Raw genomic sequence first — 24558 nt, forward strand, 5'->3', positions numbered from 1 at the left:
GTGTCTCCGAAAATATTCTAAATGGTTCCTTAATTTTTCGTTTTATTTTTGTTCACAAGTGTCTGAAATTTTTATGCATTTTACTATTGTTTAACAAGGTGGAGTCTGATTCACTTGATGATGCTTGCCGATTTGTGCTATGATAGTTTTTTTGCTTGGTTTCAGTCTTGAATAGTACATAATGTGTGTGTGTGTGTGTATATATATATATATATGTGTGTGTGTGTGTGTGTGTGTGTGTGTGTGTGTGTGTGTGTGTGTGTGTGTGTGTGTGTGTGTGTGCGCGCGCGCGCGCCCACGTCCACGCGAATACGGTCGTGACGCGGGGGAGGCTTCCGCTGGTGATAGACGTGGTTGTGGTAAACGGAAGAGAACAAGGCTTGAATTTGCTTGTTTGAGGAACAAGTAAACAAAGCTCCGCCTTGAGCCACCTTCATCCCACTCAACGTTGCAGGGGAAAAAAATATAGCTATGGATAAGAGGTTTCGTGTTAGCCGCGTCCTTGGGGGTGGCGGCGGGTGGTAAGGCTGTCATTGCAGGGGTTTTGCACCTGCTGGGTGGGGCCGCAGCTCACGGCAAGGTGGCTGTGTGCTTATTATCGGAAAGACGAGAAACATCTGTTGTTTTCATATATTACGAAATGTGTTTTCGATGAGCAACGGGGACGTCCAGTGTACGTACAGTGATCAAAGCTGTGGGACTGTGTGGGACATTGGAGATAAAACATTATGACCATTTTAGGAAACTGTGATTATTTCCGTTATTTTTCAGCAAGTATTTTTAACAGATAGTATAGTATTGTAACAGTATAGCGGTGCGCATTACGTATGCACTCAACCTCTCTGCTGTTGTCGAAGGGCGGTAGGATAAGTACCGCACCGGTGTTGAGTGTTGTGGATGGTGACTTGTCGAAAGTGGTAGGGAACAGCAGATGGGGAGGGGCTAGAGAGGCAGTCTAGCGCCGACGAAGCCCGGGAGAGGTCAGACATCCGGCTGGCATACACCAGAGACAACAGCAGGTGTTTATAATACGTGAACCAGTGATCCCCAGCGACGCCTCTTAACCATGACCGTGCAGTACATCCACAGGGTCGCCAGTGGGAGCGCTCTCATGTCGTTCTATTTACTTAAGCGGTAAGTCGGGGTGACTGACTTTCTAGGAAGACAAGACATAGTATTGAACGTCATGCATGACGATATACATTAAAAATAAGAAAGTTTTCGATTGAAATATAACCAAATAGGAATGTAACACAAAGCACATCGTTTCTCTTTTCATGTCAGCACTTAACGTAATTTTCTCATTGTGGGAACTTCCGCGGCATCACTTAAATTCACACCCATGCTGCGGTGCCAAGAGTTCAGTTCTGTTAGTGCTTTGTGGTGTAGTGCTGAGTGATGAGTGAGACGCAGTGTGTGTGACGCAGGTGGCGGGGCAGCGTGTACAAGGTGGTGTGGAAGGATCTCGCCGTCTACCTGCTGATCTACTACTGCATCTCCTTCGTCTACCGCTTCGGCCTGGGAGAACAAGGACGCGAGTAATGCTCTCTTCTGGCTCATGTTTGTTCAAGTTTGTAATAATTGATTAGTAATAGCGGTGGTGGTAAAAGTTGTAATGGTAGAAGTAATAGTTACTATTATTACAACAATAGCAACTACTACTACTACTACTACTACTACTACTACTATACTACTACTACTATTACTACTGCTACTACTACTGCTACTACTTTTATACTACTATTGCTGCTATTATCAGTATTATTTTCTTTCGTTTCCCTTTGTCTAGATCTTTTATTTTTACAGCTTTAATTTCTATTGTTATATCGTTTTACTTTTTTACATTCTTCTTGGGCGTCGAGTTTCGCATGCAGGAAATGAAAAGTCATGCAAAGAAATACCATCATTTTATTGCTTAGCTCGGCTCTGCACCAGCCAGGGAGCATCACCCTAAGCTGAGAGCCTTGCTATGTAGGAGCCTTGCTGGGAGGCGCATCATTCACACAATTCCCTTCCATTACTGGCACATTTACATCTTTGACCCCCACCTTGACCTTGACGCTCCTCGTTCCTCTCCCTGGTATCCGGCACAGGAACTTTGAGAAGCTAGTGCTGCACTGCGCTCGCTTCCAGGCTGTGCTGCCCGTGTCCTTCGTGCTGGGGTTCTACGTGACGCTGGTGGTGGGCCGCTGGTGGGAGACGTACCGCTGCCTCCCATGGCCAGACAACACCGCCATCCTGCTCGCCACACACCTCCCCGGCGAAGTGAGTCCCCGGGACATGTTAGATATGTCTGTAAACACCTCAGTCGCATCCTGGCTGGTCTCTTTATCCGATAACAGGTGGAGCCAAGCCCGGCGCGTGATTCCTTCATGTGAAGTCACGCGCCAGGCAACGACCCACCTGCTACACCGGATACTGGAATATTCTTTTAAATATTATATGATATATGTACTTTGTCATGAGCACATCTGAAACTATTGCAAAGAATATCCGATTCTCTCTCTCTCTCTCTCTCTCTCTCTCTCTCTCTCTCTCTCTCTCTCTCTCTCTCTCTCTCTCTCTCTCTCTCTCTCTCTCTCTCTCTCTCTCTCTCGATCCTGATGGAACGGGGAACTTTTGACCTTTCGTGATACAACGTCTCCCATCATCAGGATAAAAAAAGTAAGAACTACAAAAAAAATAAAAATAAAAATGCAGAACACAGGTTCCGCTCGGTTTCCCACTATGGGAGTAACTGTAAACTAAAATGATAAAAGTGAATAAACACGAGGACTCTTCTCATGCACTTTTCATTTTTCAATAAATTTGAAACTCCGTAACGACGTGCCACTTAATAGAGGTAGTAGTAAAAAAATATATAATAATAATAATAATAACAATAATAATAATGATAATAATAATAATGATAATGATAATAATAATAATAATAATAATAATAATAATAATAATAATAATAATAATAATCTGCGTGGTACAGGGCGTTGAACAGGTGGAGCGACGCAGCATCTTGCGGTACGTGGTGTTGTGCATTACCCTCACCCTGGCCGCCATCTCCCCCGTGGTGAAGGATAGCCTGCCCACCTTCGAGGCCATGGTGAAGAGAGGTGAGTCGGCAGGTAGCCTTTCCAGACTACAGTTCTGTACAGAGAAACAAATACATACAACACACTGAAGGATGTGGAACAAACACATGTTATCTTCCAGGTTTCCTGACGGACGAGGAGGCAAGGATGCTTGAGAAACATAAGGCAGACAGCGGGCAGCAGGTGGCATGGGTGCCCATTGTGTGGGCGTGCAGGGCCGTGCACCGCGCCAGGAGGGAGGGCCGCATCACCACTGACCTGGGCCACAAGTCGCTGGTGGACGAAATGCTGTGCCTGAGGAGTCTGTGCGGGAGGCTGCTCGGCTACAACTCCCACAACATCCCCCTCGTGTACGCGCAGGTGAGCAGTCCGCTGGCTTGTTGTCCAGTTAGCCTGTGCCTCGACGGTGCCCTCTTTCTCTGGCTTAGGTATGCGTAGCTTGGGCTGAGTTAATGTAAGGCGTGTTGCTTAAAGACGTCTCTGTCTTCAACAGACTCACGTGAAAGAAAAGTGAATTATTTTCCAAAGTAAATATTCATCCATTATCAATATTTTTAAGATACAAAACTGGATTTTTTCTAATACACCTGGATTCTTAATTAAGTGAATCAACGATCACAAATGACTGCCTGTCACTGGAGGTGTTGTGTTAATCCCTCGTTCGTCACGTGACGCAGGTGGTGACGCTGGCGGTGTACTCCTTCTTCGTGTTCTCGGTGATCGGGGGGCAGTTCCTGGACACCACTAAGAACTACAACAGCCACACAGTAGACTTGTATGTGCCCTTCTTCTCCATCCTCCAGCTGGTCTTCTACGTCGGCTGGTTGAAGGTCGCCGAGTGTCTTCTTAACCCTTTTGGAGACGACGACCACGATTTTGAGTTTCTGTCTATGATAGACAGACACCGCAGAGTGAGTTTGTGGAGTAGTACCATGTGTTTGGACGTATCAAGTGTGAGGAAGTGGGCATGGATGGTCGTAACTGAATGAGGTAAAGGGGAGAAGAGTAGATAGAGAGGAAAAATAATAGTAATAACCATGATGAGGATGGTGATGTGGAAGAAGAAAGTAGAGACATAAGGAAAGGAGGAGATGGAGGATAGGGAAGCATCCATTCAGAATATATGAATGAAAACGGATACCTTAAGTAGGACTGGGTTTCAGATGGTTGAAATGTTGAGCGAGACAGCTGCCAGCGACCTGCCGTCCCTTGCCCCGCTGGCTGAGGAAGAGTCAAGTTCCGTGGCCCCCAGCCCCAACACCTTGCCTGCCAATGCGTCCCTCACCAGCCCGCCTCACCTCGCGTCACCTGGAGGTCGCGTCATGCAGGAAACCACGCCCCTCATACCTTAAGCCTGACGCCGCACCCTTCCGAGCCTCAAGCAGTAACATCTTAACGCTATTGCGGGTGATCCAGCCCCACTTTGTCCCAAGCAAGGATAACAGCTGAAAGCACGGACAGATGCACAGCTACGCACACTTACATCATGCTAACGTAGTGTACTCGTATTTGTGTATTATGTATGCATTTCATTACAGCCCTTTAGTGACGTTCTGATGTCAGTGTATCCGTGTAGTTTTTTTTATTTTTTCCTTTTTTAGAAATATGAGTGCCAGTATGTTGTTTGGCATTTAACAATCTTGTACACGTGTATTTAAAATGTGTGTGTGTGTGTCTGTGTGTGTGTGAGTGTGTGTGACAGAGTACCATGACGTTGGATTTGTGTGGGTGTAACAGCATTGACGAGCCTCTGCACCTGTGATACTGTAAATGGCAACACTACCCTAACCATTTGCCTCGACTGCTGCCTCCACACAAATCGACAGTCAAGGGTAAGAAAAAAAAAAAAATCTGAAAAAAAAACACCGCATTCTTCTCTGACTTTTCTCAGAGTTTATCGGCTCTGTTCACCACTCTTAGCTAACCCTTGACGTGGCGCGTCATCCTTGGGAACACGACCCCTTTGCCCCGTAGCTATTGTCTTGCAACTCTTGGTGAGGGAGGAACATGAGGCAACGCGTGTAACGTAATTCCCTTAAATGACTCCCAAGGCTGAAGGAAATGCTTTCAGACACGGTTCATTCACTCGTCCCCGCATGCAGGCTTCCTTCCATTGATTGACACCGGTGCAACAAGAGTCAGTGAGGCAGCTGGTGCCCGCACAGTCTCCGCTGCTTCTTGGTAACATACAGTCACGAAGTTTGCTGTTACGCTGGTGTGTCACGGTCCTTCTTCAGCGAACAGGTTTTTTCATTGGCTGACGGGTTCTGCACTGCGGGGTTCTCATTGGTCAGGGCGCGGGAAAGTTGCCAGTGGGAGCCAGCAGTGTGTCGGCGTCCGGCGTGGCGAACGATCATGAGGAGAACGTAGAGAGTTCGGGGCACGGTCATAGTGAACGCAGACAACGCGTGGAGAGTGACTACGTGAGTGTTAGTGCGAAGGAATGAGGAAGTGGGGAGGGTCAGCACAACCCGTACACCTGTCAATAACTGTGGAAGCCATGTACTAGAAGTAAGTCATGAGAAGTTTTACGTTGAGTGACTGGAATTTTGTGTTTTCATGCCCTAAGTGAACGATAGTGTGTTTTCTGGTGTCATATTGGCGTAACATGTGGGGACGTATGGGCACCATTGAAGGAATCTGTCCAGCGCCTCCAAGTCTGCATTGTCCAATCAATACAGTTAGGATGGTGTTTTGCTGCCGCTCCTGGGTTATAGCGAACTTCTTTCAAGGCCTCGCAACACACAGTGGTCAATACTGCATGACGAGATAATACGTCAGATAACAAATAATCGTTCCCAGCATGCAATTTGTCCATAATACGAAGACGGTAGACTGGCTTTCTTCTCATGCTGACTACTTTATTCCCACGATGTATATTACGAAAAAAAAAAAAAAGGAAAAAAAAAACGGGCATTTGGTTCAAAGGTTAAAATATGTAGTTCTCTGCAAGCGCCAATCAGGCTCTGAGCATGCAATCTATCTCAAAGATGAATATGGTAGACGTAAGGTGACTAGGTTGAGCTGACTAGTTTATTTCCACGATGGAAAAAAACAAAATCACGTCTGGTTCGAGTTAACAAAAATAGTATTGGCAGAACAAAGTAGCATTAATGGACTGCATTTCACTTTAATGTTGTTTTGGTAACTTATTTCTTCCTAATATGCATATAACGAGAGAGAGAGAGAGAGATAGATAGAGAGAGAGAGAGAGAGAGAGAGAGAGAGAGAGAGAGAGAGAGAGAGAGAGAGAGAGAGAGAGAGAGAGAGAGAGAGAGAGAGAGAGCATTTTTTAACTGATACACTACTAACACAATTCCTGCAAGCAGTTCATTAACACACGAAATACTGAATGAAGGAACAAACTACACAATGTTAACGGTTTATATTCCACTTTCTTTTCTTCTTGATTGCTTAGGTAACTTTCTCCTGCATCCCGTTCTTCTCAAACACCGCGAATCTCGCCGCCTTGCTGGTCTCTGGTGCTGGTGGAGTGGGGCGCCCGTAGCCTCTCCTATCTTCCAATTCAAGGGTGCTGCTGGTCCCGCTTGAACCCTTTTCAGCTTTCGATAATAAACTTTATTAATAACTCTGAGCTGCCAAGGCGCGGGGGCGGAGTCACGCGAGAAATAAGAACCGTCTCTTATTTTTTCTTATTTTTTCTTTTATTTTTACGTTTCCCGTCATTCATATTCGCTTCCGGTGCTGTCTACGTTACGCCATACTCATCTCAGAAGAAACAATAACTGACACTGAGCGTGACGCGAGGAAAATAAATGGTTCAGAGTGAAAATAACAAGTGTTTCCTTTTTTCTCTTCCTCTTTTTTTTTTTTTTTTTTTTTTTTCTCATCTGTCAGGTGTGTTGCCTTACCACCCTCACCCTCACCAGCCACCGCCGCCACTTCCACCACCGCCACCGCCCCAGTAACTTCACAGCTGCTCGTTACGCCAACGCCGCTCCTCACCACCACCACCACCACCATTTCCTATCACTAGCTCTGCCTCCACCAGCAAGACCCACCCGTCCGCCGCCGCGATGACTGTCAAGTACACCGACAAGTTTGCCAGTAGAGGGGGATTTGGATCCTTTTGGAAGCTGTTACTAAGGTGAGTCAGTCCTCTACTTGCACTTCGAAGGCATCACGGGTAGTGTGTAAGTGTAACTGTTATTCTGAAACGCTTTGATCTCCCGTCAGAACTTACCATAAAGATCACTAGTCGGGTTTTTCATGTACTGCGGTTTTTTTTTTTTCCAGTTTACATGCATATCTCTTATCAAACTATCCTTAAAACCATGAAAGCACTCAAAAAAAGAAAAAAAAAATTCTACCAGAGCGTGTTATAAATGGTTGTTGTTGTTGTTGTTTGTTGTTGTTGTTTTCTGAAATGCACTGCATTCTCGTCAGAACTGTTTCCAAAAGCCACAAAGATGCTTAAGTCGGGTTTTCATGTACGTGTTCCCAATTCAAGGTACACCATGCTTATCAAACTATCCCTACAACCACGAACACGCTCCTGACAAGTCCTGCAGAAGTTTTACCAGAACCTGTTGGAAATGGCCGTCGTAGTGCGGGTGAGAATGAAGAGAACAAACATTGGTCTTTTCTCAAGTGGCGTGCATCAACAAGGCCTTATCTGTCTACCGCCGTACTGTTCGCAGATTCCCCCCCGTCCTGTCCCTCGTGTTTGGTTTCATAACACTTTATATTTACTTACTGATACGGGGATATAAGTAGAGAATTAGTGCCTGCTTTATCCTCTTGTTGAGAGTGTGCAGTGGCAAGCGAGGAAGTGTGCAGGGCTGAAGGAGTGGTGTTTGGAGCAGGTGTTTGGCTGCACGACGCGTGTGTACTGATGATGAGTGAGGTGGATGTACGTATGTATGTACTATGTATGCATTCAGTCTGATACATTGGTACACATTAAGGGATGACTCATATGTATGTTTGGTGCACTTGGCATTTCAACCCTCAGTGGTGTGTGTGTGTGTGTGTGTGTGTGTGTGTCCTATCTATCTTGTCAGTTCATTTGCCCGTTGATTTATCTATCTGTCTGTCTGCTTGTTCATCTATTTTTCTCAGTCCCTGTCTTTCTATTATTCTATGTATCCCTGTCTGTCTGCCTTCCCGTTTATCAATTTCTCTCTGTCTCTGTCTTTCCGTTACTCTATTTATGTCTGTCTGTATGTCTGTCATTGTTTATTAGTTTCTGTCCATCTATCTTTATATTCTTTCTTTTCTTTTTATCCACCCGTCCGTCTATGCCTGTCTTCTACACGCACCAAGTAACATACATAACCCCACTGATACATACATTTCTCGCTGACAGATGGCGGGGCAGCGTGTACAAGATGGTCTGGCAGGACATGCTGGCGTATCTTCTCCTCTATTACTTCATTAACTTGATCTACCGCTTCGCCCTACCGGAGAGTGATCAGAGGTAAGAGTAAATGCATGAATGGGTGAGTGAGTGATCTTAGTCGCGGTGAGGTAATGACGAGGTGAGAAGTGGAAGGAAAATCAAGGAAACATTAGAGAGAATGAAAGGAGTGAGAACGGAGAAAAGTGGGGGAGAAAGAGAGAGGAAGAGGAAATAAGGATGGAGGAGAAGAGACACGAATGACTGGAGGAGAAGGGAGAAAGTCAAGCAAGAAAAATTAAGTAATAGGGTGGAAAACAAGATGTGAATAGAGATAATAAGGGTGCAGCAGATGGAGAAGAGAAGGAAAATTTGATAAGGGGAAAACAGAAGATAAGAAAGGGAAGGATGAGAAAATTAGATATAAAGATGCCGAGTTGAGAGAAATAAGTAGATAGAAAGAAAAAAAATAATACATAGAACAATTATGATAAAGTAGAAAGAAAGAGAGAGAGAAGGAAAAGATGAGGAGATAAGGAAAGTCAAAGTAAATGGTTACCAAGAGATTAGAAAGATTAAATTAGAGAGAGAGAGAGGGTGAGGGGAGGATTAAGAGGAAAACAAAAGACAAGAGTAAGACAAACAAGAGAGAGAGAGAGAGAGAGAGAGAGAGAGAGAGAGAGAGAGAGAGGACTGACTATGGAAACTAAGAAGTAAAATAAACACAAAGAACCGGGAAAGAAGTAAAAATAGCGGCAGGAAAGAAGAAAAGATTAGCAATAAGAAAGAGAAAGACGGGAAGAGGCAAATTAAGAAACGGAGGAGGTGGAACAGGGCACATTCCTGCTAAGGTTCTCAGTTCATCCCACCTCTGCCTGTTTCCGCACGCCCGCGCCTCGTGACTCGGTGCCGCGCCTCCTCCCTAGTGCACACCCGCTCCCTTAGGCGTTTGAGGCGTGGGCGGTGGCGCTGAACAAAAGTCTGACCTTCACACACACACACACACAAACACACAAAGAAAGAAACAATGATTCAGTAAAACATGTAATTTTTTTCTTATGTCACATTGTTATTTTTATTGCTATCATCACTAAGTCTCCGCGATGGTCATTTATAATTCAACTCTAATCTTGCGGATGTGACACACACACACACACACACACACACACACACACACACACACACACACACACACACACACACACACACACATACACACACACATGACAAGAGGTGGCAATACAGTCATAAGAAGAGCAACAGTAATGGCTTGCTAATGTCGACACACACACGCACAAAAAAAAAAAAAAAAAACTTCAATTAACTAACCCTGAGTAAAGAATTTCATTTATAAAAACAATAAAATACCCTCCAAAAAAACTTACAGAATACTGATAGAACACGAAAATAATCCAATGAAAAAAAAAAGTTAATATGAAAAAAACAACCAAGAAGGCCAGAGAGAGAGAGAGAGAGAGAGAGAGAGAGAGAGAGAGAGAGAGAGAGAGAGAGAGAGACAGGATTCTTGGAACAGACTACGTACACGAGATTATGCAATACACTCAAGTACTTACATTATCCTCTCCCTCCCCTCCTCCCTCTCTCTCTCTCTCTCTCTCTCTCTCTCAGGACCTTCGAGAGACTTGTCATGCACATCGCTCGCTTTCGGACCTTCATCCCACTATCCCTGGTGCTCGGGTTCTACGTGTCTCTGGTGGTGAGTCGCTGGTGGGGCGTGTACAACTCCATCCCCTGGCCAGACAAGGCGGCAATCATCGTCGCCACGCATCTCCCTGGGCAGGCACGTGGTCTTGATCTTGTTCTTGGTATGCTAGATGACTTTCCCTGTCGTATACAACCCAAATGAATCTCAGCATCTCTTCTTTTACCGCCATACTTGTAAATTTGTTGTCATCTCGTCTCTTAACACTTTCAACGGGGTCTAATAGAAGGTATCGTGGTTTTCAAGGATGATTCCATGATTCCAGTGATAGTTGAACAGGTTGTGGTATAGAACATGAGATAAATTTATAGATGGGGATGATGAGTGGATATAGACCGGCGTGTTTTATACTGGGACTGCCACCTGTAGGCCTCATGACTTCTTGCAGCTTCCCTCATTTTCTCTCTCTCTCTCTCTCTCTCTCTCTCTCTCTCTCTCTCTCTCTCTCTCTCTCTCTCTCTCTCTCTCTCTCTCTCTTATAGTTAGTGGTGTATGGGAATGATATATCGAAATAGCAGTAATAGTGATAATGATATACTAGTAATGATAGTCGCCATGCAATGCTAACAAGAAGAAAGTAACGACACGAGAGAAGTAATAAAATCTTGACACCAAAATTAACACACTTGCATCCATCCGCTCCTGTTAACCTTTCACTCACTCAGTATTCACACGCCTCGTCTCCTCAGTTCCTCATTTCATACATTATTTCCTTCTCTCTCTCTCTCTCTCTCTCTCTCTCTCTCTCTCTCTCTCTCTCTCTCTCTCTCTCTCTCTCTCTCTCTCTCTCTCTCTCTGTATAAAGAGATTCATTATCTTCCATCCATACAGTTCACGTTTCTAAACACCTTTCATAAGTTGTACTGGTATAGACATGCACACTCTTTTTTGGAGAGCCTGACATCTTCAGTGGCCTCTTTTTTTCGCTTTCATTTAATTTTTATTATTATTTTATTTATCTATTATTGGCCTTGACCAGAATCCCACTTAAATAGAAAATAAATAAATAAAATATAAACAAATTTTACATTCATTAAGGAAATTAGCATATTTTTAAGTCATTATCACTTTGAAACACTCCATGAAGGCTTGCAAGTGTCGGCTTCGTTTATCTAATGGCGTCCTGCCAAGCTGCACGATCTGTTACACCCTCCCTGCACCGCCTCTCAGATCCTCCTACTGGACTACATAAACCGCTCCATCTTGGCTCTACCTCAACGATAACAAAGTAAAATAGATCAGATTCACACTCCTATGTACATTCCTATCACATGAGTCAGGGTGTCACTTTTACCCTTCATCTGACAGCGTGCGCTCCCTTCTACTCGTATCGCGTCAAGTACAGTAGTGTCAGTCAGGAATGCCGTGCTGGTCACTGGGAGCTGTGAGTGTGGTCATTATTAGGGCAGACCCAAGCAGAGGGGTTACAGGGAACAGGAAGGGAGGCAGGGAGGGAGGGAAGCAGGACGGGCGTGACTCTTGCGAACACATTGGTCTGTGACTGAGGGAACACAAGCCGAATGTTTTGTATATGTGTCACGGTTCTGAGAGCTATTGTACTTATTGTGAGGTTAAGAAAAACAATAGGAGGATAAGAAATTCACGTGTAGCTATGAAACTATCGAACTATTACTACCTACGTATTTATTTATTTACCTATCTATCTATTCATGTACTTATTTATATCACTATCTAAATAATCAACAAATTAAACTAATAAATGCACGAGTAAATGAATAAATAACCAGTTAATTATCTTACTAACTCACTGACTCACTCGCTCACTCTCTAACCGACACTCTTCTTCACTACACATACTCACCAATCCCCTCCTCACAATCCTCCCTGTGCTGTCACTTAAATTAACTCTAACTTAACCCAACCTAACCTGACGTGACCTAACCTGCGCCCCACGCCCCTGCAGAGTCCTGAGGTGCGGCAAGTGAGGCGGGACATCCTTCGTTACATTAATCTCACCATCGCCCTCACCTTCCGCATGGTGTCCCCCGTGGTGGCTCGCAAGCTGTCCTCTCTCCACCACTTCGTCTCCAGCGGTGAGGCATGACAGAATAGTAGTAGTAGGAAGAGAAGGAGGAGGAGGGGACTAGATGGAAAGATCAAGTAATTAGTAGTAGCAATATAGGAGGAGGAGGAGGAGGAGGAAGAGGAGGGAGGAGGAGGAGGAGGAGGAGGAGGAATGGTAAAAGAAGGCATTGATGGAAAGATGGAAGTAGTAGTAGTAGTAGTAGTAATAGTAGAAATAGTAGTAGTGGTAGTAGTAGTAGTAGTAGTAGTAGTAGTAGTAGTAGTAGTAGTAGTAGTAGTAGTAGTAGTAGTAGTAGTAGTAGTTTGAATGGCAAAAGAAGGTATTGAAGACAAAAATAGACTGAAAGATGACCTAAGTAATAGTAGTAGTAGTAGTAGTGGTGGTGATAATACAAGCAACAGCACCAGTAATAGTAAACACACAGCATCCGGTTAGATCCCTCCCGGTGCGTCGCTCTACAAGTAGCCTCATTACACGCTGTCATAACTAAATGTTCACATCGCCGCGCCACACCCGTGCTCCCTTAACCTTGCCCGCCCCAACCTTCTCTAGCCCAGCATTCTTTATCCTTTTTCCGACCTCACCACCCATTGTCGTCAGGTCTAGGTAGTCCAGCATTCCATGTAAAGTAAGTACCCGTTTTCTGAAACACCCTGTTCTCTCACCACTGCTATTTTCAAAGGCCACAGATAATTAGCCTGGTTCTCGCAATTGTTTCTCCTGTTCATAATGTAAAAATCGTGTTGATCTGTCACTAGAATTATAAAACATTCCTAAAAACACGTGTAGATCCTTTTAAAAGTAGTGTAGGTGTGTCCAGAAGTGTTTCTTAAAGACTTCTCACTACAATGTGGAAAGTTCGTATAAATTTTGTGTGCACTGCCGTTGTCTATTTCAGCCTCCCCTGCTCCGTCATTCCTGTGACAACTCCACCATAACTGTGTCATTGAGTTACGTCACAGTGTTACCACCTAAACTTCCCCATCCCGTTCCCCATAACGCCAGTCACAACCCTGCCGTATTCTAAAGTCCACTTCAGTCTTGCAACCACACTGGTCTTGTGTCTTCAAACGACGGATATTCGCAGTTGATTCTTACTTTCATAGCTTTTAAAAGTAAGGCACGGTAGCACACACACACACACACACACACACACACACACACACACACACACACACACACAGAAGAGGAGGTGGAAGAAAAGGAGGAACCGAGAGGAAGTACTAAATAATATATTAACACTAAACACACTCATATATCTTTCCGCTTTGTATCTCCTTTTTTCCCTGACGACGTCCTTCACCTCCCGACCAGGTTACCTGACGGAGGAGGAGAAAGCGATCCTGGACACCCTTGACGGGGAGTGCAAGCTACACAAGACGTGGGTGCCGGTGCTGTGGGCGTGCGAGAGGGCGGAGCAAGCGCGGAAGGATGGGGTGCTGAGTGACTTCGGCCAGAGAGCCATCATGGCCGAAGTGCTGGCCCTGAGGGGCAGCTGTGGCTCCCTTATGGGCTGGAATGACTACAACGTGCCCCTCGTCTATACACAGGTCATGCCTCTTTCCCTCGTGTCTTCAGCGCCTCCTGACCTCTCTTTCGTTCTTCTTTTTCTTTTTTTTTCTCATTATAGGGTTGTTTTTTCTTTTATCTTTCGTTTATACACAGGTCATGTCTTTCTGTCATGCCTTCAGCGCATTCTGGCTATTCCTTGGCTCTCTTTCGTTCGTTCTTTCTCTATCTCTCGTCATAGGATTTTCTCTTCCCCTCGTCTACACACATATTATCTTCTGGTTATCTAATTTTTCTTTGCCCATTTTAAGTCATGTCTCTTTCCGTCATGCCTTCAGCGCCTCTTTCAAGTAGTTCATCACCACTCTCGTTATTTCTCTCTTTTTCATCATAGGATTGTTCTTCCTACCCTTCGTCTGTGCACAGGTCATGCCTCTCCCTTTTACCCACAACAGCTCCATCGGGTTTCCTTCGCTCTTGCCCTTTTTTTCTCATCATGTTTTTTTTTTTCTGTCCCTCGTTTACTCACAGTTTCTTTTGGTTATCTCGTCTTTTTTTTCTTTTTTAATCTATTTTACGTTATTTCTCATATCCATGCCCTATTTTTTTGGCCATTCTCGGGTCATTCCTTCCATCCGTGCTCTCTTTTGTTGACACTGACATAATGTCCGTTCTATCTTTCACGTTCTTTCCAACACCCATTTCCCTTTCCTGCCACTCCTTACCTCCATATACCTCTGTAGTCATTCCCTGCACTTTCATAACACCTCAGAGCTTCATGTGCTTGCTGTGGGACTGAGACAATAGCCAATCAGTCAAATAGTCAATCCACGTCCCTTTCTGGCTACCATCTACTTCCTCTTTCATTATATAATCCTAACTTCTCCTCCCCTCCCTCACATCAGGCATTATTCTCTTTTGTATCACATGAATACCCTTAACCTATCCTACTGTTTCCCTTTCTCTCACATCATCCTTTAAATTTCTCTTTTCCTCGTGCTTATTATTTTTGTGTCTCTTAACTATGTGATGAAGGTAGTCTTGAGTCTCAGACACCCACATATTTCCTTCCTCCTTTCGTGTTATCCTTAAACTACCTTACTGTTTCCCATTCTCTCACATAATACGTAAATTTCTCCACTCCTCGTCCTCATTATATGGTCTCTGGTACCTTTTTTTTTTTTTTTTTTTTAGCTACGTGACAAAGGTATTCTTCTTTCGCGATACCCGTAACCTATTCTAGCACTATTTTCCTTTCTCTTACATCACCCTTAACCTTCTCCTTTTCTCGTCCTTATCATTTTCGTGCCCTCTTTTTAGCTACGTGACAAAGGCATCCAATCCTTGAGTCTCAGGCACGCGCGGGTTTCAGGCAAGACGATTGGTTGAAATATGTCTCCCTACTCACTGCTGCTTTATCTTATCAAGTCTGGCGAGTTAAGGTCATGAGAGTGATTGAGGGAGGGAGAGTGTCATGCGTAAAGGTTCATATATTGGTGAGTGAATCTTCTGCATTTTTTTTTTTTATGATAATTTGAGGTTTCTGGTTTTCTCTAGCCGTCTCCATTGTCATCTACCTCTTCTCCACACAAACCCTTCTCTGTTTCTTCGTAAACTTTCTTGTGCATTCCTACCATCTTCTATTTGGCCAGCCTTGCCTCCTTCCTTCCACATTCAGATCTGTTATCCTTTCTTTTAGTGTCCATACAAATTTACTTCCTCCTGTATTCCCTCTGACACTAGTGCAGCTTTGTCTCTCTACCAAGTTATCTACCCGCGTCACACCCACCAGTCACCTTCACACAGACATGTCGCTATGTAGACTGACGTGTAACCTGGGGATCTTGGTGCCTCCTGCAGGTGGTGACTCTGGCGGTATACTTCTTCTTCTTCTTCTCGCTGATCGGGGAGCAGTTCCTCGACCCGGAGCAAGGTTACGAGGACCACAAGGTTGATCTCTACTTCCCGTTCTTCGCCTTCCTGCAGTTGTTCTTCTACGTCAGCTGGCTCAAGGTCGCCGAGGCCCTTCTCAATCCTTTCGGCAGCGATGACCACGACTTTGAGTTCGTCCCGATGCTGACACGGCACATGGAGGTCAGTATTACCAAGCCTCCTGTGGTGGGTGGCCGTGTTACAGCCTCTTCCTACCTTTTGGTGGCTTCATAACACTGTAAAGCCTCAAGGACGTTGAGATGATGATGCTTTTAGGCTGAGACTGATACACTGTATGTATTACTTAGTTCTTTGGTAGGCAACAGAAGGCAGTGCTTAAAATAGGTGGGGATTGTCATTGTTGGTGACGTTTCTCCCTCCGTAGAGGAATGCTAATTTGACGCGTTCTGTTTTTTTTTTTTTTTTTTTTTTTCTTTGTTGTCAGATGACCAATCTGCTATCGGAGCAAGCCCTGAGCCACAACCCCAAGAAGGCCCCCATGGCTTACTTGGACATCGAGCCGGCCAAGGTGAACTTCGTGGATGACGTCTCCTCCACTGGCGAGCCCGAAGACCAGATACCGCTGGCCATCTGAGACAGGCTGAGGCCGCCCCTCTGCTGCAGGAGACGCTGCTCCAGAGTTGCGCCGCACCTTGACTGATGCTGCACTGTACGGATGGAATATTAATAGATTTAACTTGACGTCAGGAGCGGTTAACGGGAGCGACACTGTTGGCAGGTATCCTTTTGTTACGTAATTGCGTCACTAATAACGCTATCCATATAACAGACGTTTTATATCGAATTTAATCTTACGTGAAGTGCACGCAATCAACTGTAGCATGATTAAAACACATTGATAAAGAAGAAATATACGAGTGCCTTAGCTTTGTGTAGTTCCTCCTCAATTCTGCAACGTTTTCTGTGGTGTTCACGTCATCGACATGCTGGCTCGGGCTGGGGGTTATGTTTGGGCTGGCCAGCTGATAATCACTCTCGTCCCCAGCTGCTCTGTGACAGGTGGCAACGTTGTCTAGGTGGTGCTGCACAGATCAAGTCTGTACTGTTTCTCTAATGAACAAAGTTAACTTCTCTACACTTCACACGGGGTGGCAATGCAAGCCCGTGCATGTAAGGAGTGTGTGGAGACTTCGTGATGGTGCTGCCATGTGTCCACTGGCGAATGTTTTTGTAATTTGTCCTTTGTCCTGGATAACCCTAAACAAAGCGTGTACTACGTCGTGCTACTGCGTAGTACTTTTGTAGTGCGTTAGCAAGTGTATTGCATTTGTGCATAATACATGGGTATGCTCTAATACTCAAACCTAAATGTGTTTTCATTACTGGATGGCTTTGAGGCGTTGAAGAGGGAGGATGAACGGTACTGGTGACTCTTGGTATTGTCTACAGCGCGCTGGCCATGCAGGATGTATGCTTAAGGCCATGAGTAAGTACTCTCTGGCAAAATAAGCACACCACTGATCACCCTCATTCTTCTCTTGTCGGTTTAGTCAGTCGCGCCACCTACACTCCGCGGCCTTAGGCTCGCCCAAGGACCTGTGGGTCGAGGACTGGCGGGTCACGGCCCTGGTGCGGTGCAAGACTGAGCAGAAATTTTTGAGTTTGCACTAATCTAACTAATTTATCCAGAGAGAGAGAGAGAGAGAGAGAGAGAGAGAGAGAGAGAGAGAGAGAGAGAGAGAGAGAGAGAGAGTTCAGATAAGAGTGATGTTGCTCACGTGAAGTTAATACCATGCCCATTACTCAACGATAAGCAATATAAAAAAAAATAAATCAAATATTTTTAAAGAACAAACGTAATGTGGACATACCTTTGTTAACGTGACCAAATGCATGTTCAGCGGCTTACAGCGACCTGCAGCACATGCATACTTCCTCTGAGGGGTAATAGAATATAGTAGTTGCAGTGGAAGCAGCAGCAGCATTAGCACTACGTGTAGTTTTTTGTTGTTATTGCTGTTTATGATTTTTGTTATTATATATATATATATATATATATATATATATATATATATATATATATATATATATATATATATATATATATATATATATATATATATATATACACAATACTATTGCAGCTCATGGTGGCCCTGGTAATTATAACACCAAAGCAGTGTAAAACCTTTCTTCCCCCCTGACACGTTCCGGCAGGACCCTGCAGAGCAGCAGAGGGTGTTGTTATGTGACACCCAAGCTGGTCCTCCTTTCCTGTTCCTTCAGGGATTAGACTACCTTGGCAACAGGACCATCTCTCTCTCTCTCTCTCTCTCTCTCTCTCTCTCTCTCTCTCTCTCTCTCTCTCTCTCTCTCTCTCTCAAGCATACTTTTTTTTCCGATCTAGACAAAGGTTTTTACTTCTTCGTTTGACTTTAATGAACTTATTGGAGTGTGTGTTGGGTTGATTAAGATTTTAATTCTACAGCAGTAGCAGCAGCAGCAGGAGCAACAACAGCAGGAGCAGCACCAGGAGTAGCAGCAGCAGCAGCAGCAACAGTAGTAGTAGTAGTAGTAGTAGTAGTAGTAGTAGCAGTAGACGTTACTGTTATCAAGCCTTCTGAAAAAGAAAAATATATAAACTAAAAACTTATAAAGAAAATTTATGTAACGTTATGCCCTTAGTTTAAACAGAGCTCGAGTGATTAATAAGGCGAACATTTATGGATCAATACATTCCTTAGCAAGTGCATTGATTGTTCAGAGGGTTAAACTATGCAAGGGACGATGCCCTCGGGCGACCCTCTCAGCTGTGTTCTGTGCACGGCCACGGCGACTCTGATTCTCTACTGTCTCGCACTCATGGGAGACAGCCTTATATAACGTTAATACACTTGAATCTGCAGTAACTCAAGCATTCTATTCGCCTTAATTCATCTATGCGCTAAATTTAGTGGTGGCAGCTTCACGTGGTGTCTTTGTTCATCAGACTTGTGATACCAAACCACAATGGTACTCACCGGGCGATTGTAAACAGCGACAGGCATTCCTCAATAAATGAGAGAGAGAGAGAGAGAGAGAGAGAGAGAGAGAGAGAGAGAGAGAGAGAGAGAGAGAGAGAGAGAGAGAGAGAGAGAGAGAGAGAGAAGAAAGAAAGAAAAAAGATAGTTGCTAGGCGGAGAGGAGCTGGGGACGAGACAACTTGAGCTCGGGAATCAGCTGGGCGCTCACAACACGTCTGGCTCCCTCACGCTCAGCCGCGCTGCCCCGCTCAACATGACCTCGGAATTCTTAACCTTCTGGACCCACAGTGACTACCAGGATCAGTGAGAATGACCCTGTAGGTGCACCCAACCTGTGCCCCAAGAGTCAGAGCGGTGGAGGTTCACAGTGGCCGGAAAAAAAGCGATTCAAAATGACGCTCTAGCAAGTCTTTGTTCGGTGGCTTGTCAGGGCGACCACTCCACCAACGCGCAGCTATTGAATTTTTTTGTTTCGCTCCATCTTCGGTTGTTTCCTTCATCGCCTCCATGGAGTGAAGTGGCTGCGGTAGAGTGGCGAGGGACGTGTTGAGCAAGGAAGTCGAGCTGAGTGGTCCCTCGTGAATAAAGGTAAGTCATTTTTGCAACTCTGTTTTAAACTCTGAGTGACTGTCCTGTGTTTCTCCTCCTGTGGCTGTGTTCCTCCGTCTGTATGCCAAACAGCTCCAGGCAGCGTTGGCTTGGTGGTGTCCTTGGAGCTGCGTTGCCCTGGGAGAAGCATGTGGGGAGTATTTTGCATTTAACTTGCATCAAAATAATCCTGCCAGCTGATTCATGTTATAGCAGGGCTGCCAACTGTGTTGTGGTAAAGGTACTCTGCAACCCTGAACCACTCTTAACCACTTATAGATTCCGTACCTCAGTAAAAACGGGAATCAGTGTTATGCTTGATGATTGATGGAAGCAGATTGACGGATATTGCGAGTGGGTGGTGAAAGTACCGTGTGGTGATGGTGAACGTTCTTCTAACTCGTGGTGTTGGTAGTCCTGCCGTATGGTCGAATTGGAAAGGCTCACAAATGGGGAGAAAGTGATGTGCTCCCATGGTTGACGTTTGCTAGGCACGGCAATGCTATGCAGACCCAAAGTAGGCAGCCTCGCATATCACTTGAGTAGTGTACTGTGGCCGTCCATGAGGCGTGAGAGGAAAATGTGAAATGCAAAATGACTGGAACGTGAGACCGATACCTCTTGGTGTGATTTGTTGGTTATACTCTAGTTCAGTGTGCGATTGTTGTATCATGACACCATCATCACCTCTCTTGGCAATGGGATTGGTGGACACGCGTGGCAGTGCTGAAGCACGCTGTCAGGTTTTATTTCCAATTTTAATGTTTCCTCACTTTTCCTTGTTCCTTGTACCCTATACTTCTTCACCGTACAACTCATGTACGTATACACAACAGTCTCATTACCAGTTTACTTACTGCTGCATGATGGAAAAAAAAAGTTTACGTTTTCTTTGTGGCCTTCGATTCCCCTCCGGAGGCAGTGGAAATTTCCAAGGTAATCATTTGCCTGCCCTCCACTTGCCCAGAACTGGACCAGATGTTCCGATTCACAGACGTTGGCTTGGGATGGTACATGGACATGTCATTACGTCAGGCATATTTTTATCTTAAATCGCAAGACGTGCATATGTTTACTTGGTGGTGAAGTGCGTGGTGGATGCTTACCCAGCCTACCTACCTCTTGAGTGGCCATGATGCTGTAAGTGTTAGAAGCAGACTTGCTGTACGTGTTTTATCACTCGTGATAACCTTGGCGTGGACGAGCGAGATGGGGAGGGGAGTGTTGTTGATTTTATTATAATTCACCTCGAGATGGCTGTTAGTGGTTCTGCCTTTTTTTTTTTTCATTAGTTTATCACGGAATTCTTTGTAGAGACCTGATGCTGCATAGTGTACTGGATGAGGAAGGGAAGGAGGTTAATGTGTGAGGCTGTGAAGGTTGTTCCTCTCATTGTTGGTGCATGAGTGAGCTTCAGCATGTCCCATACTGCATGCCTTACTCAGCCTGACCTTCGCTACCTGAACGTTCCTCCCTCTTTCCTCGCATGTTTGTGCAGGATTTTCATGAGTCGCAGCTTGTTCATCGGGCGGTATATGTTCCAGATGTGTCTTCTTTGCCACTTCAACTCTTCTCCCACTGGTTCTTCCTAATCTGAAGTGATTCTACTTGTTCCTTCTCGTGTCAGTGCCAAATTTCATAAATGCCAGTATGTTCAGTGAGTTTATAGATTCCTGATGGCTCTATTCTGTCACTTCAAAGCTCGTTCTACTATTTCCTCACAATCTAAAACGTTCATACTTGTTCCTTCTCGTGTCAGTGCAAGATTTCATGGGTCGCAGCTTGTTCTTGAGCAGTTTAGTGAAGCTTCAATCCTGCCACTCAAGTCTTCTAGTATTTCCTGCCCCCTCCCCCCCTCACACACACACACACACACACACACACACACACACTATATCCATATAATATAGAGCGTTCCTACCTCGTTTGTCTCGTGTCACCGCGGAATTTCACGTGTTTCAGCTTTTGTAGTGGGGTTTAGAAGTTCCAGATGCCTCACCCTTGCCCCTCCTACACTTTCCACCATGATTTCCTTCCAGTCCATGCGCCTCTCAATGCCTCGCTCTTCCCGACGGTTCCTCCCACACGCTTCCCTCCCACTGCTCTTGCCTCCCTCCTGGCTATACCACTCTTTCCTTTCCTTGTCTTGTTTTCCTCTTTGTTATTCCTCTCCTATCTTCTCGTTTTCTTTAATGCTAATTTCGGTCATCTGCCCTCCTCTCAATATCACCAGTGAAATTAATAGGCTGGTTTTGTTAAATATTGATGGAAATTTTTAAAGTTTTCATCTCCCAGAATTAATTTTCTTGGTCATGTTTGAATATCGATGGAAAGTGTGTGTGTGTGTGTGTGTGTGTGTGTGTGTGTTTGGTGGTGTAGTTATTATTAGCACCACTTTTATTATTTTGATGGGAGGAGGTGAAGCAGAACGAGAAGTCAGCCGGTCCCGTCTCTCTCTCTCTCTCTCTCTCTCTCTCTCTCTCTCTCTCTCTCTCTCTCTCTGAATTAATTTAATAGACAAAGGTATCGAATGGTCAGTCTGTTATTATTATTATTATTATTATTATTATTATTATTATTATTATTATTATTATTATTATTATTTATCAGTAGTAGTAGTAGTAGTAGTAGTAGTAGTATTTATTGAGGTCATAGCAGAGGCATTATATACACAAGTGACCACAAATACATTTACCTTTAACCACTTTTTTATTTCCTTTAGTTTTTTTTCTCTTCGTTTCTCTTTTTTTTTCCTTCCATGGCCCTCAGGTGTGAAACTCTACTGGATCCTATTATTTTCTTTTTCTTTGTGTGGCAACGTGAACTTTTGTGCTCAACTGAACTTTGTGTTGCGTTTCGTCTTTTTTCTCTTGTTTTCACGAAGAACTTGTATCGTCAGGGTTGTGAGGCAGAGACCAGTTATTTTATTTATCACCATTAACATTACAATTTATCTTTTACTTGTAACTCCGAACGACCACTTCTTGGGATTGCGTAACTGTCGATTGGTGTATGAATAGATAGTTATACTTTTGTTAGTGTGGTTGAAATTCAGTTACCTAAGAATATAAGGAAGAGAAAGAGGAGGAAAATTAGATAAAAGTATGAGAGGTGGTGCTTGAATGAAGTTTTGCTTGTTTAACAGGTAGAGGTAAAGGAAAGGGAGGTAAAGAAAAAGTAAAGGAGAAGAAAAGAAGAGGGAAAGCTCATAATTGAAAAATTCATGTAGTGGAGAGAAAAAGGAAGTATGCAAAAAGTAAAAGAACAAAAATAAATACATTTACGTTATTGAAAAAAAAAAAAATCGTGTTATTATTTACACACTCCTTTCCTAAGAATATAAACGTAATATAAAAATTCTCGTACATTTGTCTTGAGGTTTCCAGGGACGGGGAAGAACCGCTCTTTTTGTGGCTCTTGAACTTGCTGGAAGGTTTAAGATTTGCTATTTTTGGTTCTTTCCTGTCGAAGAACCATTGTGGGATGTCCGTTAGCGGAGCCTGATGGCGGGAGAAGGAGGAGGAGGAGGAGGGGAGGGGGAGGGGGAGAGAGTTTGGAGGTGAAGATAATGGAACAAAGAGGAAGAGGAGGATGTTAGGATGGAAACAGTGGGAGAAGAGGAGTGTTTGAAGGAAAGGAGGGAGGAGAGGGAGGAAAATGAAGGTGCTGGGGAGAGGAAGAGTAAGATGTTGGGGAAGGGGAGATGGAGAGAGGAAGAGAATGGTTCTGGGAAGAGGGAGAGGAATAAATGAAGAAGCGAGAAGTGTTTGGAAGGGAAGAGAGAGAAAGAGGAGTGCTTGGAGGGGAATAGATGGGGAGGGAGGGAAAAAATGGAACGTGAGGGGACTGGAGGAAGAGGAGGAGAGGCGGGGTGGTGACGTCATGACAGAGGTGGGCTGCGATACAAAGCCTAGTCATTTCCCAACTGCCTCCCGAGCCTTACCTAGCGCCGGGAAGAGAGGGGAGGGGGGGATAGGGAGAAGGGGTTAAGTCGTTGCGGTGGGGTTGCCTACTGCTCCCATGCTTGTCCATAATTCTCTCTCTCTCTCTGTCTCTCTCTCTCTCTCTCTCTCTCTCTCTCTCTCTCTCTCTCTCTCTCTCTCTCTCTCTCTCTCTCTCTCTCTGGATGGTTCTACTCTTAAGTGTTACAAGTTAATATTCCTGCTAATTGAGTGGTGTGTGTGTGTGTGTGTGTGTGCAGTGGTGGGCCGTGATACACAGAAGTGTTACCGCGGGCGTTATTGTGAAAGTGTTTCTCTCTCTCTCTCTCTCTCTCTCTCTCTCTCTCTCTCTCTCTCTCTCTCTCTCTCTCTCTCTCTCTCTCTCTCTCTCCAGTAATAATTCGACGTATATAGCGAAGTTTTATAGCATCAGCGGGCCCTCCTCCTCCTCCTCCTCCTCCTCCTCCTCTTCCTCTGTGTTAAGGGAGGACGGGGGAATATGTTTGATTTTATGTTATTGTTGCTCATGAAAATTGTAACCTTCAGTAGCATTTTATATAGTCGTGTTAGGAGAGAGAGAGAGAGAGAGAGAGAGAGAGAGAGAGAGAGAGAGAGAGAGAGAGAGAGAGAGAGAGAGAGAGATGTTGCATGCGTCTTTGTTTACATTGTGTTGGTAAAGTATGAGTGTTGAGCGGGAACACACACACACACACACACACACACACACACACATATACACACAACGCACGTGAGGGTGGCGAGCAATGCTAGTCACCAGTCATTATACCTCCTTACAGAATGACCGAGGGAGGGGGAGAGTGGAGAGGGAGAGGGAGAGGAAGAGTAAAGGGGACTAGGGACATGACATCTCTCTCCCTCCATGGCCCCCTTCCTTTCCCAAGCCTTACTATGATGTACTCAAAACACGCTACGTCTTCTCTCTTTATTGCCAACTGTGTCGAGTCAGGAGTCAGGGTAAGAACATTGGCAGGTTGACGAATGGAAGACTTGATGAGGAGGAGTAGGAGGCGACAGGGAGTAGGTTAGTGGAACGGAGTGAAGAGAGGGGGCAGGGGGAATGGCGTAAAGGGGGAAGGGGGGGGAAACTAGAGGGGGTTGGTGGGGTGAGGAGGGAGGGGGGAGTGCTGTTGGTGGTGTTGAAGTGGAAAGGTGGTTGTGGTAATGATTGTGGTGGAGGTGGTAAGGGAGGAAGATGAACGAATGAAAGGAAATAGGTTCTTGAAGTAGTGAGGTTGTGGACGAAAAGGATAAGGAATAGCAAGGAAAAAAAAAATAGGGATGAAATGCTCCCTTATTCGGCTGTTAGTTACGCCAGCGGCAGGAACATTTGATTTAGGTAGCGTGATGTGAGTAGGCTTGAAAGAAAGT

At 44.8% G+C, this 24558-nt stretch overlaps 2 protein-coding genes across 3 annotated transcripts in view; both read left to right on the forward strand.

Moving 5' to 3' along the window:
- Positions 1-700: 700 nt before the first annotated feature.
- Positions 701-16986, forward strand: LOC135110114 (uncharacterized). Its single transcript, XM_064022069.1, has 16 exons — positions 701-1134; positions 1428-1538; positions 2094-2265; positions 2981-3107; positions 3208-3446; positions 3764-3997; positions 4250-4436; positions 4824-4918; positions 5381-5509; positions 7019-7194; positions 8416-8526; positions 10075-10246; positions 12093-12222; positions 13530-13765; positions 15585-15818; positions 16102-16986. Exons 1-16 carry the CDS (start codon positions 1067-1069, stop codon positions 16249-16251), a joined length of 2571 nt encoding a protein of 856 aa, XP_063878139.1. The 5' UTR covers positions 701-1066; the 3' UTR covers positions 16252-16986.
- Positions 16987-18832: 1846 nt separating this feature from the next.
- LOC135110426 (atos homolog protein A-like) overlaps positions 18833-24558 on the forward strand; it is a 68328-nt gene continuing 62602 nt past the window's right edge. For both annotated transcript variants that reach the window (XM_064022751.1, XM_064022750.1), the window contains exon 1: positions 18833-19228. The gene's annotated coding sequence lies outside the window, so the exon portion shown is untranslated. The remainder of the gene's footprint in view (positions 19229-24558) is intronic.

The sequence above is a fragment of the Scylla paramamosain genome, chromosome 20 (assembly GCF_035594125.1).
Source record: "Scylla paramamosain isolate STU-SP2022 chromosome 20, ASM3559412v1, whole genome shotgun sequence".
In the NCBI taxonomy this organism is placed as follows: domain Eukaryota; kingdom Metazoa; phylum Arthropoda; class Malacostraca; order Decapoda; family Portunidae; genus Scylla; species Scylla paramamosain.